Genomic DNA, 18,009 nt, shown 5'->3' with positions numbered 1-18,009 from the left:
TAATGCACTTGGAAAGAGCTACTTATGAATACCCACAAAACTCAGCCCCCTTAATTCTTTGTTTCTATGCTGTCTATAAAGTGCAACAGTGGTTAAGTTAGAGGTATTGCCTGTCATGCTGACCAGTATTGTATCACTTTTTTGAATTCCTTATGAAGCTCCTGTCACTTATTTAAACTGAGCTCTTCGGGGTAGGGATCAGTCTGTGCTAGGTGTTGTAGATACAAAAAACCCCAACAAAACAGAACAATGGAACCCTTGTCTATGACTAGGTTTCCTAAACACTCTGATACTTGAAAGATTCCCAGTTGCTGGCATGCTGGCTGACTTTGGCAACTCGGAGGAACTATGACAAATAGTTTAACTATCTTCAAAATGAAGGTGATGCCTCTTCTTTTCAAGTGCGTTGGGATATGTGGGATAAAAGCAGTATATGGGACTTCTGATGATATGATCATTGCCACGTTAGGAGAATGCCATGTAGCCTCTATCCTGGGCACCACAGTCTACATGTTACAGTTAAATAAAGCTACAGTAATCAAAACCAAAACCACAGCACTGTAAAAACAAAAAACGACTTCAGTCACCGATTATGAAGTTTGAGTGCTACCACTCTCCATGAATTAACTTTTTAATTGCTGTGAATTCTAGGTACCATGTATTTTAGTTTAAATAGTAACTCTTTAATTTTCAGGTCTGGTGTGGAAGGAAACCTTGCTTATTACAAAAACACTGGGATCATGCAAATAATCAGTGTCCCATTGGTCAAGAATGCCAAGAGAAAATGTACATAAAATGTTTTCAACCACCGTGCACTGGCTGGGGAGAATGCAGTGCATCGGAGCCTCTTCCTGTCAATATAAAGTGTCTGCCAAATTCTGGATACTTGGATAATGACTGTGCTAGAATTACTTTAACTTTTAACAAAGACAAAGTACCTCAGGTAAGACCAAAACCTAATATTAGGTCAGACTCAACCAGTGGTATAAAACCTTTAATATTCTTCAGCAGATGCCAACAGAAATCAATGCTTTTAACAAAGGTTACTAACTGTCCTCTATTTGTAAAACTTTTTTTTCAACTATTTATAGCTGTACTTTGAGAACCTTGTTTCTATTTTTGTCATTCAGCCATAGCTCAAAAAACCCCTGTAACTTAAGGGAAAAATAACAATACTTTTAATTTTTTTTCCTTAACCTACAAATAAAACTGAGGTAATACTTATTGGTTCAAACCACTCTGGTTGTGTCCTAACACTACTTAGAGCCAAAAGAGCCTGGCCCTCTACCATTTTGCCCAGAATGCTCCTAGCCCTCAAATGGATTAAGTTACATACATACACAAGAAGCCAATTGTAGCACCAGGATACAATCCGTTTTGTTTCCAACAGGGTACTACAATTGAAAATATCTGCTCTGAAATTCGCTATTTACCAGCTACGAGGACTGTTTCTAAAGAGAGGACTCTGATAATATTATGTGACCTGTCATACTCCACGGAGAATGCAGTGGAAGTTGCCGTTGTAAGTACTAGATTGTTTCTATAAACATGTTTTCTTGCTAGATTGGACCTGGGGAAAACTGGTTTAACATTTGTTTCATTTTAAAAGCAAATGCTGGAACTTGTGCTTAGTTTTGATTTCAGCATAACTTTTTGATCTCATGAAAAAAAATTTTAGCTAGTTTATTAACTATTGAAATGCATAGTTCATACTGGTAGAAAATTGCCACTATCTTAATGTTTATGGTAAGTTGTCTGTCAAATATCAATCTAAATTTGTCCACATCCCCAAAATCCAGGATTATTAACTCTCTCAGCAGAGAGACTAGATGGTTGATATTGAGGAGTGAACGGCTATGGTTGGGGCACATCGGAAAAGTGGAGACATTTTAGTTGGATGCTGTGCACGCTGTGATGAGATCTTCAACCTCCAGGGTGCTCAATAAGCATTCCAAAAATGTCGTTGAGGGGAAGGGGAAATCTAGTTCAAGTAGTTGAAAATAATTCTTGTACTGCTGAACTGTTTGGCTTTTGTAGAAGAGTTTCTGTATGGGAAATGTCAGTGTTTGTTTGTAAGTTAGCTGGTCTAACCAGGCTTCCAGAAGTAATAAAACGTTACGAGCCAGAGGGTGTGGTATCAAACAGATATTCTTAGTGATATTCATTGCTCACAAGTACCAGTAAAGAATATGTTGAGTTATGGTGCAAGCTGAGAGGCTGTACAGGTTAAATATAACAGATTATGATATTTGTGCAAGCTCACTTCTAGATAATATTTTGTAGTCCTTCAAACTATGACTAAGTTTAGCTCATGGTATAAGGAACACAGAAGTCTGCTGGGGTTTTTTTGTTGTGTAGTAGTGGCAATTTTCCTGCCATGTGGAAGAGTTGAAAAGGGGGGTACCAATTTAATACTTGTATATTTACTTCAAACCAAACCAGCTATCCTGTTGGAAGACTACATAGGGGTGATGCTTTTAACTTTTATTATTAATGTAATTATCAACAAGTAAAGCTAATTTAAGGCTTGTAATTGATAATTTTGGATGTGTACTTCGTAGGCAGTAACCTTTTTCCCCTCCTTTCTTGACTCTCTCTAGTCTTTTACCCCACACCAAGATGAACAAGATAACAGCCTAATACAAAACGCTTCTAATATTATAGTAAATGCAATCACCAAACGACAAAACAGCACTGTTACACTGGCAGTTACTGAAGTCAAAGTGGAGACCATAGTTGTTGGGAATTCATCCTCAGGTAAGGCTGTGGATACATTGACATCTTGTGTTCATTCTATGGCTCTGTTGCTACCAGTCTTTCGGCATTTCTCCTGTCCTGCAAAAAAGGCAGCATTAATCGTAAAGAAGTTGGTCAACTTCCTCTTTCCCAGAGTAGATTCTAGTGTTATACTTGTTGCAAATCATAGTTCCATGCTTTAATGGTAACTGGAACTGATATTTTGATTTTAATCATCTCTCTAAATGACAAAATGTCGGGTGGGGGGTGCTATACTTTGAGTTTCCAGTTCAGAAATGGTGTTGATGATGGTATCAATCTGGCAAGATGCTCAGTTCCCATTCACATCAATAAGAGTTAAGGTTGCTTATCACTTCCTTAATATTTGGCCTGTTATAATTAGTCATTGCTGTTCATGTGGCTTCATAACAGTCCCTTGCTAGTACATATCTGGTTCATACTGCAGTTCTTTGCTTTTAAGGGTATGGCATAATTAAAGGATGCACTTAGATGCTCTTCATTTAGATGCAACCCTCAGAGTGCCCAAGATCAGAGCAAATACAAAAATGGTTATATGTTGGGTCTTTTAGATCAGCATTTCTTCTTCCCTTCTCAGCAGAGAGGACATAAATTGTTGTTGAAATCTAGTTTTACTTGGAATCCACTGGGAAATTCTAAAACAGGGGCTTGAGATTAGCAGGAGAAACCCCATGGCTCTACTTCTCCAAAATCTTTTCTGGGGAAACACTTACCCACATATACTGTAGGTTGGCAGGTGTCCAGTTCCGTTGTCATCCTCCAAGATCCTTAACACAGACGGGCCACATCTACACGAGGTGCTACTGCGCAGTAACCAGAGTTATTGTGCAGTAGTGCCAGCAAGCGCCTTTTTTGTGATGCTGCTGCTCAGTAGCATCGTGACAAAACTGTGATGCACAATGCTACTGCATAGTAGTATCAGGCTGCTGTGCAGTCAGTGTCTTGTGAAGATGTGGCCACACACTCGGTCTTCAACTTGAAGAAGAAAAATCTGCCAGCTTCGTTCTTCTCTGGACATGGGTTTTCTGGAGAAGGGAGAATTGGGCCAAGACTCTGATCCTGTGTGTAATACCCTTTCTACTCTTCACAGTGCACAGAATTACAAGAGTTTGTTCTGGAGGAACAGAAATGCTTAGTCTCCCACTTCAGAAACAACCTAGGATTTATCCAGTAATGTAAAATGCCATGGAAGATGAAGCCAGCCAGTCTTTTTTAGGCCTATAAGTACACCCCTCTTTCTCCTCAAAATAGGCAGTCAATAAGGAACATTTTCCCCGTGTTCTTTTCTTTTTTTCATTTTTCCCCTAAGAATGAGCATAATCTGTAATTTAAGCCTTGCCTACCGTGGTGTCAGTTTAGCCTTGTTTTAAGACTGACTTCAGCATCCCACTCCTTCCCTAGATTGCCTCTGAAAGCTAGTATCCCTATCCATGACTATCTGACTCTACAATTGTAGGCAATGGTCAAACATCTTTTGACCTAGTGTTAATCACTTATCTCTCATTTTTCAACATCTAAGCAAAGTATCTATTAGTTGGCTTTTGGAGAAAGCCAGCTATGAATGAGGCCCCATCTTTTTTGCAGTCACATGTCCCTGGTCGAAAACCTGTGCAAGTACTGAGTGCGCAGTAGCCCAGGGTTCTGGTCATTATGAAGATGCAAGCTTCATATGTCATCTTGGAGATGAAGATGGCGTGACTGGTGGTGCCCTCCTTGAAGGCTCCTGTCCCCGCCTTTCAGTCCCAGTCCAATCAAGTTTTACATTTGCTTCTGTTAGGAGCTCTCTTTACTGTTAGGTGGGGGTGGGGGGGGAACAAACTTCTGTAGGAGTGTTGCATTCTCCAAATATGATCCCTTAATAACCCACATTCCCCTAGCCGCCAGTCCCAAATGGATTGTCTCTGAGGCTCAGGGCAGATTCCATAAATCATCTTCATAGGCTGCCTCTTCCCTAGCCCTCTACCTAGGAACTTGTTCAGAGGCCTTTTTTGACAAGACAGATAATATCTCAAAAGTTGGGAGAAATAAGCAAATCCTTCTGAAACAAAACACTGCAAAAATGGAAGTCTTTTCTATATCTCTGTGCAGCTAGATTCTGCAGCTGTGTAGTGCTTATCCTACAGAACTAGGCATCATCTGGCAATTTACTTTTAAACTCATCTGAGAATGTGGAGAAGGAACACTTATTTTGATCATAGTGTTGGCTGATTGATCACTCACATCAGCCAAGTGCTCTTCCCTAGCACTAACTCCAGTCTCAAAGGAAAAAGCAGTGCGCCTCATCTTTTGAATTTCCTTTTGCAGTTTTCTCTTCCCTGCACTTATTTTCCTTTGAGAAATTCTTTCCCAATTTTCAGGAAAGAAAACAAAATCATTATGCACTGACAATAGGGCCATCATATAAAACCAGTTAAAACCAAATCCAGTGCAAATTATGTCCCAGAACATCCTAAAAGGGTATATCTTGAGGAGCAAATAATCTGCTGTATGCCATGCAAGCTGTGGAAAGGCTCACTAGGAAAGGCAGGCACAGAAATGGGGAAAAAGCTATGACTTGGCTTATTGAGCAAAATGTCATTATTTTTCTTAGGAAGCAAAGGGCAAATTGTTCCCTTTTTTTTTTGCTTGTCAGTTTTACTTCTAAGGGTACGAGGGGTATTGTTTTTTAATCCTCAAGATTATTATCAATGTTTAAAGTTGTTAAATCAAGCATGTTGTGAGGACGCTGTGTGTATTATATGTTAACATTTCCATGAACTCGCACGTTGATACTCACATTATGCCTTATCAGTATGCAGGCCTGTAATAACAATCTATGAAGAACAAGCATGTGTTTGCAGTCTCTAGTACATATACCAATAGTAAGAGGGAAAGGAACAGTGGACACTTAGGTCATTTGTAAATTTACTTCCTGTAAATTAACTATAGAAAAAGAGTCCAGTGCAGACATCAGCTGGTCAAGGTAAATCAAATGGCCGTGTACAGATGTTCAGTTTCTACCAGGAGAATCTCTGTTCTTCCGGTAGAAACCAGAAGCATTCAAGCTCTTCCTCCTAGACCAAAAATAGTGGTTCTGGGAGAGGAAAAAAGCCAACTCCAGCCAGGTAGAAAGGGAGAGGGGAGCTACTCTAGCCTCTCCCATAGACCAGGATGGGAGACTAGCAGCAGTCACTGCTCCCTGTCTCTTCTCCAAACTAGGCAATCCCTGGTTTGGGGAAGATGCAAGGGGTTTGCCAGTTCCCTCTATATTCCCTTTGCTCTCAACTCCCACCCCTGCCTCGGTTACCTAGTTTATTTAAAAGCTGGAGGGGATCGAATTGGGATTGGCGAAAGCCTCCCCAAGCCCAGGGGCCAACCCTGTTGTCTCTTAAATTACAGGTAGCATGGGGAAGTTAGTGGGCTGGGAGCTGGGCTTAGGAAGGTTCTCCCCAAGGCAGTAGGGCAAACCACCTGCCTGCTACACGCACTGACATCTCCAGTATGTGGAGTGTGCAAGGGCTTTGCCATTGGGTTCAGTCTGCTTGGCTCCTGGTGTTCAGGTGCTGAGAAGCGGACATCTAGTGGGCTCTGTCTCACTGCCTCTGCTCAGCTCCCTGACACCAGAAGCAGAGTGGACGAGCAGCTGCTCAGGAACTGGTCCAGGAGGAGAGCGTAGCAGCTACCACAACTCCCTGCCTCTTTCCCCAAACTGGTCACTGCCTAGTTTTAGCAAAGGGGCTGGGGACTTGCTCCCTCCACCCCATTCCCAGAGACTGGGGGGAGTGTGATATCACTGATATCCCCCCTGTCTTGGGAAGGCATGGAGAGCAGAGGAGAGAGGACATCTGCAGGCTGCCTGTAGGCTCCCGCTCCTGGAAAGATTTCTACCAATGAAATCTTCTCAGAAATGTCCACCAGCAGAAATGAATGTCTGTTCATATCCTAATTGTCAGTTGGTCTCACTTAAAACATGGACTCTCTGAAGTTTTGTTTCCCAAATCATTAGGGCCTCTCAATTGCAGTGTTTTAAGTGGCCAGAAACCGTCAAAAGAAGGACTAGAGTTTCAAGCAGAAATACTATAAAGTACCTCAATGTTTAGGCACATTTACTTTTTTCCAAAAAGGCTTCAAAAGGGAGCTCTTAGAGCATTTGTGTGACCAGTTCCTAGTGCAAATATCCAGTATCAATAACCAGCTTTTCTATTCTGGTTTGTCCTCTAGGTTATTTGGTTCCAATTATTTGTGCTGTCTGTAGTATTGTATGGCTGACTTGCATAATCATCTGTGTGTGGTGGACTCGAAAGAGAAGAAAAGAGAGAGAAAGAAGCCGCCCACCTAGAGAGGAGGGTACCAATAACCAGTGGGCACCTTTAAATCCAATAAGAAACCCGATAGACAAATCTTACAGTAACAAAGACATTCGTTACGAATGCAAGAATTTCATTTCTCCTCAAAAAAGAACTTGTGATACAGTGGAGGAGTATGTGGAGTATGAGGAAGAGGATGAGGAGGATGAGGAAAGAGAGGTCATGGAAATGGACAAATTCCTCTCTCACAAACACCCAAAGCCTTTGCCAACAAAGGCATCCGACACGTCTGAGAGCAGTCCAGTAAAGAAAGCCTATCAGATAGTCAAAATGGACAACAGATCTGTAAAAAATGTGAATGCATCAAACTTTGAAGGCGGTAGAGACTAACCTGTACTCAGAACACAGGCACGCTGTGCCTGCACTTAACAGGGAGGGGAAAATTGACATCTCCATTTTGCATCAAGGACAAATATCTGGAGGCAAATGTTCATAGTTTCTTTATTTTGAGTAAAAAAATAAATAAATAAATAAAAATAATAATAAAATAAAATAAAAAAAGTTTATTTTGTTTCTTTAGCCTTGTATAAATTATTCAATGACTGTCAGATGGAAAAAAAATGAGTAATCTTTGATAGTTGCTATTTTTGTAAAGTTTACTTATAATACACTCGCTGTATGGCAGAGGAGAGAGGCTGTATTTTCAATATGTGTAAAGTTTATTACAAAAGACTATACACTGTTTACAGAATGTATTTCTTTTTATTACTTGCTCTAATTTAACGGTGGCTTTAAAACCTCCTGGTTGAGGAAATTGTGTAAACTTAAACTGTTTTCTTGACTTTGAATCTCTATTAATGGCAGCTCACAGCACTTGTTACGTTAGTAGCTTCTGTAAGTTTTTTTTTTTTTGTTTTGTTTTGTTTTTTGTTTTCCTTTTTTTATTTCCCAAATTTGCCTTACACACTTCGTAACAGGAACAGAAATTTATAGAGATCTTTCAACTGTGGTTTAAAAGTGGCCTTTTTATTTTTGTTTTTAATTACTTTAGAATTGCAGTATTGAAGCATGTGACAAGTGCCTTGAGATTTAAACTTTTTCTATAGCAACTGTCAAAGACTGCCATACCAATATAGTTAAATTGTGAGAACTGTAGGTTCCCGTAACTGACATGGTTTATTTTCTAATTGTGAAAATGCTTTTTTTTTTGTAAATATGTACATATTAAATGAATCACTCTGTATATTTGATTTAATAACTTAAAATATTTCTGTCTTTTTTTTTTTTTTACATGTCATTCCTTTTTAATTTATGTTGCAGAAAAGGGAGGTTTTATGGCAGTTTATGAGACCCTTTTTTGGTATTATGTCCAAATTAGAAAATGATGTTAATACAATGTTAGGAATCTGTTGGTCATTTGTATTTACATTGTAACACAATCATTTACATGTAAATAGATCCAGAAGTGTTTGTTTATTCCCAGGTTCTGCCCATCTCAAGAACACTAGAGGATGCATCTACTGTACAGTACCAACTTAGCAAGGCATTGTTTTTCTTTTGTGAATATGTTAATTACATGTGGTATTACATATTTTTTGCGTTTAAATACAGGCCTAATGAAGGGAACAATATTTCCTCATTCTTGTTTCTGTTGTGCTTATTCATCTATCGCTCTAAGAAAAAGGTTGGCAAACTTGGAAGATGGAGTACCTCGATAGAAATGGTTATTCATACGGGATGGCTTGCGCATTTTGTTTTTTGACTTTGAGGCTTTATTATTGCTATTAACTGGGCAAACTATAAGTTTATTTTAATTACTGGAAAACCATAACACTACATACACCTAGTTATCCTACCAGTAAGAAGAGCGGATGTTTATCTGAAAGTATAAACTCTGGCCAATGAACAATATAAACATGAATGTTTTGAAACCAGTTATTTTATACATGAATGCAGGAATTGCTTTGCAGGATCTTCTGTTTAGTACATTTTGTTTGACATGTTCTTAAATAACTTTCAGAAGAAAATTATTTATTAAAGCATTTTATAACAATGTTTGTTGTAACTTTTTTTACTTGTGGTAAATATTCAAAACTTATTTTGATAACCTGATTAGGAGTTAGCTCTAGAAAGGGTACTACTATCCATCACCTGTTCCCCCCCCCGTATAATCCTAAGTATTTAAACCAAAAATACTTTTTTCTGCTACCCTTGTAACTTTTTGTACTATACTGCTGCTGTCTTCCATAATCTAATAAAATGATTCCCTCATTGTGTGTAATTATATATTTCAAATTGTGTTTGCTTTCAAATTGCCTTCTAGGCGCCTAATATAATACTCTTCCAGACAATTGTATCAACCCAGCAAACTTGGAAGACAAGTGCCCAGTAGCGAGTTCAGTTGCTGCTTCCACAGGCCTGTTTTGCTTTGGAAGTGTGCTGCTGCAGAAGCAAATCTCATTCCCTTATGGACTCAGATTAGCTGAGAGCCAAATTGCTTTGAATGTGGGCTGCATTCTTGGATGAGAGGTTGCCTGTGATCACAAACAGTTGGACTCCGAGGTCCAGCAGGGCCCTTCCTTGTGCTCCTATGTCGATGAGAGATCTTAAAATGCTCTATACCATGATCTAAGCACTGAATGTAGGTTGCTTACTAGTTTGCTAACTAGACCTCTACCACTCTGCACCGTACCTTGCTTCTCTAGGGCAGGGGTGGCCAACCCATGGCTCCACAGCCACGTACAGCTCTTCAGAAGTTAATGTCTCTCTTTGCATGAGTACATGGTGACGAGCTTCCATGGCTGTTAACATCACGTCAAGTGACGCGAATGCGCACGGTGAGCACGTTACTCAATTTGGACTCGGAAGTTTGGACTCTGCGGGTTGGCCACCCTGCTCTATGGGATCCACTTGAGGTAAAAATTCCCTTGTGGTATAATAATTTCTAAGACTTATCTGGATTAATTTAAATATATTCTTTTAATATACTAAATTGGTGTTCTATTGTGAATGACTCCTGTAGTATAAATGCCACTGCCCTTCTACAGTGATTCTTAACTGTTAACTGGGGTGCCACGAGAGCCTTTTGTGGGTGCCATGGAGTGCCGTACAGTTGTAGCATAGGTGTGCAAATATAATTCACAAGATGGTAACCCCAGCATTTTCACACTAGACTCCATAGTGTTAAAAACATCCTGGCTTGCTGTGGTCGTCTTGAGTTCTCCATAGCGGAAAAATTGCTCTATTTTTCAGTACTCTGACAATGCCAGCTCTTAGTTTTCCCTTTTTTAAAAGGGTGCATTGAGTCTAGGTAGGGGGTGCCTCAATGCTGAAATGGTTGAGAAGCACTGCCCTGGTACATGCTTTAAGGTAGGTAGAGAATGGACTGTAGAGTTTTTGGGTCATGGAAATTCCTGGTCCTTATTCAGTGATCTGTTCCTGCAGATCACTTTCTTACTGAAGAATTAAGTATTGTGGTATTTGATGTACCTTATCAACCTAGGGTTGTTTCTGACTAGGCAGGTAAGATGCACCGATATGACTTGAGGAATTAAGTGCATTGGCTGTACCAAGCAAACTGCTTTGGTTCTGCAACTAATGAAGTAGGAGAGGAAATGTTAGTATTCAGTGACTTGGCTTCTTTTCTGTTCTCACTTTGTAAAATATTTGTAGGAAACTGCAAAAATGATGTGCGACAAGAGACAGCCACAACAGCAAAGGGCTCTACCGTAGCTGCAAAGCAGACAGTCAGATCAGAAAATATCCTTAAAACCAGTTGTAGACGCTCAACCCAGGTGAGAGTCATTTCCATCGGGTCTGGTTGCCTGCTGCCCAGTGTAGAGGAAGGGGTCTAACGCCAAAGTTGGTACTTGTCTCGTGCTTGACTGACCCAACCAATTATGAGCAATCACATCTTCCTCTGTCTGCAGGAATTAAGAAATAAGAGGCCATGCATGGTAATCACCATATAAAATAAAGAGTTAGATTTTTTTTTTTCACTGGCCTGTTATAAAGTTACCTTTCCATGGCACTTAATTACTTTGCTCACATAGATTAACTCAGCAAGATGCTTGAGAGCAATTAGATATATGAAGAACTTGGATATCTATAAGCTGGGTGCTGCACTGACTCATTTTTAAGTACCTGGCTCTGGAACGGAAGCCAAAGCCCAGAGTAAGGGCCCATGCTCTATGTCTGACCTGCGGGGAGAATTAGGTGCCTCGGGGGATCCAAGAAGGCTGTAGGTAGAGTGGGGAATTGCCTTCATCAGGCCAATAGGAGATACTAAGCTCAGGGCTGTGTCAAGACTTCCTCTCTCCATGGCCCTCCCTACCTCCTTCCAGGAGCTTCCATGTAATTCAAGACTGCAGATGAGGCCCTTGTGTTCACCTGGGATCAATTCAGAGCCTAGCTCTATAAATTATTTCTAACTACTGAGCAGGGCTTGCTCTCAAGCATGCAGCCCTCAACGGAGGAGGTGTGTGGGGTGGATCTAGTCTCCTCTCTACCCTGTTTGGACATTGGATAGAAGATAGAAATAATCCTGAGGGCAGGGACAGGAACCCAGGACTGAAAATCAGCAGGCTGCAATCTCTCTTAACCCTACTTTCTTGTATTTGCACCGTGGCCACTGCTGCAGGAAGGGGTGAGGGGTCCTATCCAGCTTAGCCCTAGCCTAACCCACTAGTTACCCACTAGCCTAACCCTCCTACTTTCTGCAAGTAGGAGATGCAGGTTTGGCCCCCCTCTAAAAGCTGGGGGAGACCAAGCAACAATGTCTCCAGCTTTGTGGGTGAGTGGTCTAAGCTACTCTGTAAAAGGCACCATCACCACCAGCATCTCATGCTGACTTAGTGGTGTTTAATGGAAGCAGCCCCAGCTGTTCCACTGTGTGCTGACCTGGATGCTGGAAAGTGTGGTCAGAGCATGCCCAGCTGATCGGGCCCAACAGAAGAGGTAGGTGCAGCTCACCTAGTTCCTGAATCCAGAGGCGGCTTTGGCAGGAGCTGGGTGCTGAGCCATTTGCACAAGGGAAGTTCTTGAATGTGCTCCTACAGAAACTTTCAACCCCAAAAGAGAGGTGCCTCTGAGGGCCTGAAGTCTATCAAATCTGTCTTTGGGAGATAAAGCAGTGCACAGGAAATACCAATCCTCAAGGTAGCTTGTGGATCTACCAGGAGTAGAGAGAGTGTTAATGCTTTGTCATCCCATTCACTGGGACAGGGCTACCTTGGCGCTCCCTGCAATTAAAAACAGAATCTGTGCCAAAAAAACCCTGGTATCACTAACATGTAAACCAGGATCATAAAGAATGAAACCTGAATAAGACTCATTGCACCCATGAGGCTTGCCCTAACAACCTGCTACATGCCCTCATTAGAAGTGACCTTGTGAAGGAACGTATCTGCAAATGAGCATTAGAAATATTGTCCCCTTTTCTCTGCTTAGAGTATTCTGTACAGTTCATTGATTTTTTTTTTCTCCCTCTCAATCCTGTCTGAGGAGCACTCCTGGCAGGAGATAGGGCTGAAATCAAGTTTGCAAAATCTTGGTATTGGCATGCAATGCACTGTCTAGGATGTCAGTAGCATTGTGCCATGGTTCGCCTATAGGGTAGCAGGCTGAGGCACCTAGATAGAGAAGAGGAAGACAAATATCTTCTGGAGGGCTAATAATGTATAAATATTACATAATGTTTAAAAACCCTGTAAAACTAATGTCTGCATGGAGCAGAAAGACTCAGCTGCTTTTACTCTTTGTTCTAGTTGCATTTCTCCACACTTGTTTCTTAAACTCCTGCCCTCCTTATCCTGTACCGTTGTTGATTGTGTGTGTTTCTGCAAAACACCATTAATGTTGGCTGCAGTAAACATTTTTCAATATATATGCCTGTCCTCATGCAAATCCTCCCATTACATAGCTTAGCTGTGCAATGAAGACAACATGAATTTTGTTCTAATATAGTCTTTTAAGAATACGCACAGGATGAGCCGAATAGATGGCCATCCCCGGGTTCCCCCTCTGCGTGGCCCCCAGTTCATTTTTCTGCTCTGCTGCACTGTTCAAAGTCCCACGCTGACCTGAACCTCTCATCAGGTTCTGCAGCTTGTGATTCTTTTGGCCACTTGCCGTCTTCTCTGTTTGTTTTGTTCTGCGCCAGGCCAGGTAATTAATCCTCTTGAGATCAAACTGTGCCTGAGTGAAAAGCTCCTGTAGCAAAATAACTTGATGCTGCCCTGTGCTACATTTGTGAACCACCTGGAATTTGAAGGGTATTTCCCAATAAATGAATAGGGTAACTACTGGGCATAGTTTATGGCTTGAAGATAGGCATAGGTTTATATACTGTATTTTCTCATATACAACACACACCTTTCCTCCCCTCCCACCCAAAATCAGCCCCTGAGAATTGAAGTGCGTGTTTTAAGCAAGGAAGCTGTTTTCTTCTCTGGAGACACTGCGTGCCATGCAGCTGCCAAGATGGCAGAGTCCTATATTAACCTTCTCCCAGTCACAGGTTTTGGCTGAGAACTGGAGCTCTTGCCTCAAGCAGCAAGTGAGCTGCTGATAGCATCTTGGTGAGGCTTGTGATATGGGAACAAGACTTTATTGATAGAAACTTATATAAAACTACTTAGAGAAAAGAAATAATGATGGTGTTCTGCCCTGGCAAGGGGCTGGGGCTTACCCTTGTGTGACAGAGTAAGCTGTCCAGAAAGTGTGCCACACCAGGAGACAGTCCAGGTGAAGCAGCTAGCACTGAGCACTTCCTGGTGCTATACTTCCTGGGCACTCTCTATTTCCAGAATGACTTACTCTGAGTCGCACAATCAGCCATGACACTGGACATATCTTTTTTTTTCCTACATTGTCCCTTCCATAAACAAGAGGCATGCTTAATTTGAGGTTATATAGTGTATGAAAAAAATACAGTAATTGCATATCTCTTGGGGAAGGCGGTGCAGCGCAGTAGCAGAGCCTAGTTAGGTTAGCTTCCTTTCTGCTTGTTAAGGTAAAGGTCCTTAGTAACTATCATAGTACCGGATAACAGGTGAGCCATGTACAGGTGCTGTAGACTCCCAACGTGCTCCCAAGGTCCTGTGCAAGGAGTCCTCCTGGGACCGCAGGTTGTAGCTGTGACCCTTCCTGCCCTGTTCAGGTGGGCTTGTTGATCTGTTTTGCAGGAGGAAGGTGGTGTTTTTGCTCTGCCCTCCCTGTTCAGAGACAGAGAGGCAGAAGTAAGGTACAAAACAAGTTACTGCTGCTGGGTACCTGGTTGTGGCATTAAGAGGCTAAATGAGAGATGCCTTATGAAACATCCACCTGGCCTTATTATGCCTTTTTTATTTATCATAAGTCTCAGACTAAAGAAGTGACTAATGGAGTAGGAAAAGGAAGAGAAGGAAACCAGGAGAACAGCAGTGGATTGACCATAATTATTTTCCTATGACTTTTTTTTTTTTTAAATGGATCTCATGATCTCTCTCACTAGACACCTGGTTCTTTAATTGTAATAAGACGTTGTCAAGTAATTAACAATCCAAACAATATGAATTCTGCTTTTTTTTTCCCCTTTTTCCTGTTGTCTAAGATGCTCGCACGTGAAGGGTGCTCCCTAAATAATAGTACTTCTTTATCTCATAGTTCTGTTCCCTAGACAGGTGAATGTTCTTTAGGTATGAAAAATATAAGAGATTCTGCTCCAAATTAATCTGACCTATTGAATAAGGAATGACCATTTTAAGAATTGGCAGACCAATTTGTTAGTTTGAATTAAACGTGATTCGGCCCTTAAGAAATTTACTACTTAGCGTCAAACTGTTTTTCCCCCTTCCTAAGTGATCTTAATAGAATAATCACAGTTAAAACTCATGGAAGCCTTGTGCATAGGATATGTCTGAAGAGGCATTAGGTAGTAACTCCTCCTGTCTGCTTTTCCTGACTGAAAGACTTGTGGAAATGAATTTAATTCCAATTTGTGGCCGCAGACCCAACACTACTTTGCTTCTATTATAAACTTTCAATTGCTGCACGGTGCAATTACAGGCCAGCAAAATAATCCTAACGCTCCCCTAATTATGTATTTCCATACCTAACATATTTGGATTTCCTCTATCGTTTAACCTTAACTCTGAATTTCTGGAGTTTATGATGTGTCGTTTGGCATAGTTAGACACCCCAGGTCTAATGATGGATGTGTACTCTGAACCTTAAATTTTTGGTTGAGGAGTAGACATCATTGGAAGACCACACAGCTGCAGAGAGACTGAGGGATGAGGGATTTAAAAAGTGGCAGCTGTCTGAAGCTGCTTAGAGGGCTGGGATATTGAACTAGATCCTGGACTGGGCAAGCAGGACACTGAGGCCATGTACACACACATGTATATGGCAGTTGGGCCCGCACCCAAAATTTGAGTCCATAACCTCTCCAAGGCTCATTAACCCAGAGTTTCAGAGCCCAGTACAAGCAATGAGCATGACCTTAATGACACCAAATAGGACACATCGCTGGCCTGAAGAGAAACCTCTTATTCCTTTTTAACTGTTTCTCTCCTACTTTCTTCCAGTCCTCACCTGTTGGCTTGTAATGTCCACCCCTTACGTCTGTCTTTCTATCCCAGATAGTAGGACGGGAACTCTTGCACCAGATTTGTAGAGTGCTTGGCACAGCGGGAGAATCAAATGGGTCAAGCTCCCCAGGTGCTAAAGCATCGTTAAAGGGTGTGGTTGATAAATTAGACCTGAATGCCTTCATGTGAAACATATTCCCAGGCTTCTCGGGGGCAGAGCAGTATAGTGGTAGATGGTAATGTTTTGTCTTGACAGCCCCAGACTCCTCCCAACCCAGACCTGCATGTACTTCTTATTTCAGATAATGGGAACAGTGTGTATGTGAGCACTTTTGAATCAAAACCTTTTACCATCTCCTGGCCAGCAAAGATGATGCTTTGAGAGAAAGGAGGGAAAAAAAAGGAACATACTGAAAATGTCTCATGGGTTAGTTAGTCCTGCGGGATATGTTGTTCTTCTCTGACAGCAAGGTTTCAATAAGAGTCTGCTGTGGTCCTTGCTGGGAGTTCGGGGGGCTGCGCTGCTTGTAACGTTTCAAGCAGAGTTCAGGTCTTTCTGTGTTTCTGTGAAACATTGCTGTAATCCCATCCATTGCAGAACATGCCTATCCTCCATCGTACGAGGCTCCCAAGGTGGGTATTGCATTTTGCAGGCTTCAAACAGGCTTCACAACTGTTATTGGGCTTTGGCAAATACTTCATTTTTTTTTCTAGTGGAAAAACTTGACTATTTATTTGATTATTTAGACCCTCAGCCAAGACTCATAGGCATCCCTTGGTCCAAATAAAATACTGCAATATCAAAGTCACAAACATAAGCAAACTACAGCTTGGCAGACCTAAGCTATTTAAGTGTGTGGAGGGAGAAAACTCATGGTATTAAAGCAAAGAGGGAGGTTGGTTGGTATCTAGCCTGTGAGCAACAGGTAGGCTGCTGCATCATCTCCAAGAAATAAAATGCAAGTCTCACCCCTGCACCACAGTTGAATAGACTGGGGGGGAGAGGGAGAGCTTGCAAACAATTAGCACTTTGTGATTTGAAGCAGAGACTGGATTAAGGGCTAGAGAAGCTTTGTCTACATATCCCTGGGGTGGGAAGACATTTGGTTTTTGCTGAAGTAGGATGAGTAGAAGACATGGCACAGTGTTTGCCTTGTGCCAGGTTTGGAAAGTGATTCAGTACACAGCTACCTAAGGTCCCCTTGGACCAGGTCCTGGGGCTGGAAGCTCCAAGTCTGTGCTGGCCCTGCAGTAGATTCCTACCTGTTCATTGCCAGTGCCATGTGGGTGTAAGATGTTGGGTTTTCTGCACACAAAAGTTGCTCCAGGTGGTGTGTATCATCACGAAATGGGTAAAAAACAGAGGACGTGCAAACTAGAGAGGGAGTAAGAAGGGAAATGCTGGATGAGGGTAAAAGATTGGGGTGGGAGGAAGGGACAGGGAGCACTGAGGAGAAATGCTGCCCTGTCTGGTTTCTACATCCCCAAAGGAGGAGGGAAACAAACTCACCCTGTCTCTCCTGGGGGTCTCTGATTTGGAGGGATGAGCTGGGGGCATTGTGTCTCCCCATTGCATAGTCTATCAGGTTTAGAGCTCCATGTGGCTTTGCAATATGTGACTGATATCCTACATCTGGCTCCATTCCCCACCCCCTGCTTCTTCCCCTATGCCCTGCTGCAGACAGTGCAGTTCAAGAGTGCTACAAGGAGAGGGGCAGCTGTGTAGCAAAGAAAACAGGAGTCCTGTGGCCACGGGGAGACAGAGGAAGAGAGAGCCTGACTATAGTGTTGTGGTCGGGGCACTGGCAGAGAGGGCTTTCTGGGCTTTGTCCCTGCTCTCAGGATATTTCTTGTTTTTGATCCAGTGATAGAAATGCAGAGGGCACAAAAAGCCCAAGGAGCAAGAACTGGAGCCTAGTCATGAGGCTATGGGTCAAGTTGCTTCTTGCCTGCCCTCTCCTGATCATTTTTCTTGGCCAACTACTGGTCTCCATGGAAAGGTGGGGGTGCCCTACCTGGCCTAGCAAGCCAAGGCAGAGGAGGGCTAGGACCTAGATCTCCTGCTTCCTGGCCAACTGCTCTAACCACTAGGTGCCTGTAGAAAAGGTTGGCAGCACCAGCTGTTGCTTCGCCTCCTCTCTCTCCCCTTGCTATACTTGCTTGAATATGGTTGTGGCTGGTGCCAAAGTCGGTGCTGTCAGTGTGTGCTGGAAGTGCTCTGGCGTGGTGCGGGGAGGGAGGGTTGGCACTGGACCAGGGCTGAAGGGACTGAGACCCGCTGCTTTGGGTGACTGACCAAAGAATGCCTGAGACTAACGAAGACCCTGAGGCAGGAAAATATGTCCAGGAGTTTGACTGTTTTGTTTGTGGTGGTGGAT

At 42.2% G+C, this 18,009-nt stretch overlaps 1 protein-coding gene and 1 long non-coding RNA gene across 2 annotated transcripts in view; one reads left to right on the top strand and one right to left on the bottom strand.

Moving 5' to 3' along the window:
- JAG2 (jagged 2) overlaps window positions 1-9,338 on the top strand; it is a 97,823-nt gene extending 88,485 nt beyond the window's left edge. Inside the window, exons 22-25 of the mRNA XM_006032171.3 lie at window positions 695-943; window positions 1,391-1,522; window positions 2,601-2,757; window positions 6,976-9,338. Coding sequence (XP_006032233.1) covers window positions 695-943; window positions 1,391-1,522; window positions 2,601-2,757; window positions 6,976-7,451 — 1,014 coding nt within the window. The 3' untranslated portion in view covers window positions 7,452-9,338. The remainder of the gene's footprint in view (window positions 1-694; window positions 944-1,390; window positions 1,523-2,600; window positions 2,758-6,975) is intronic.
- A 3,865-nt stretch (window positions 9,339-13,203) lies between these two features.
- Window positions 13,204-15,709, bottom strand: LOC102379465. Its single transcript, XR_324810.1, has 3 exons — window positions 15,636-15,709; window positions 14,103-14,275; window positions 13,204-13,319 (listed from the first exon to the last, which is right to left on the bottom strand). It is a non-coding gene; the product is annotated as an uncharacterized LOC102379465 (long non-coding RNA).
- Between the last annotated feature and the right edge of the window lie 2,300 nt (window positions 15,710-18,009).

This window comes from Alligator sinensis, unplaced genomic scaffold (assembly GCF_000455745.1).
Source record: "Alligator sinensis unplaced genomic scaffold, ASM45574v1 scaffold171_1, whole genome shotgun sequence".
NCBI lineage: Eukaryota > Metazoa > Chordata > Crocodylia > Alligatoridae > Alligator > Alligator sinensis.
The sequence above is the reverse complement of the archived record's forward strand: the minus strand, read 5'-3'. Positions and strand labels throughout refer to the sequence as shown.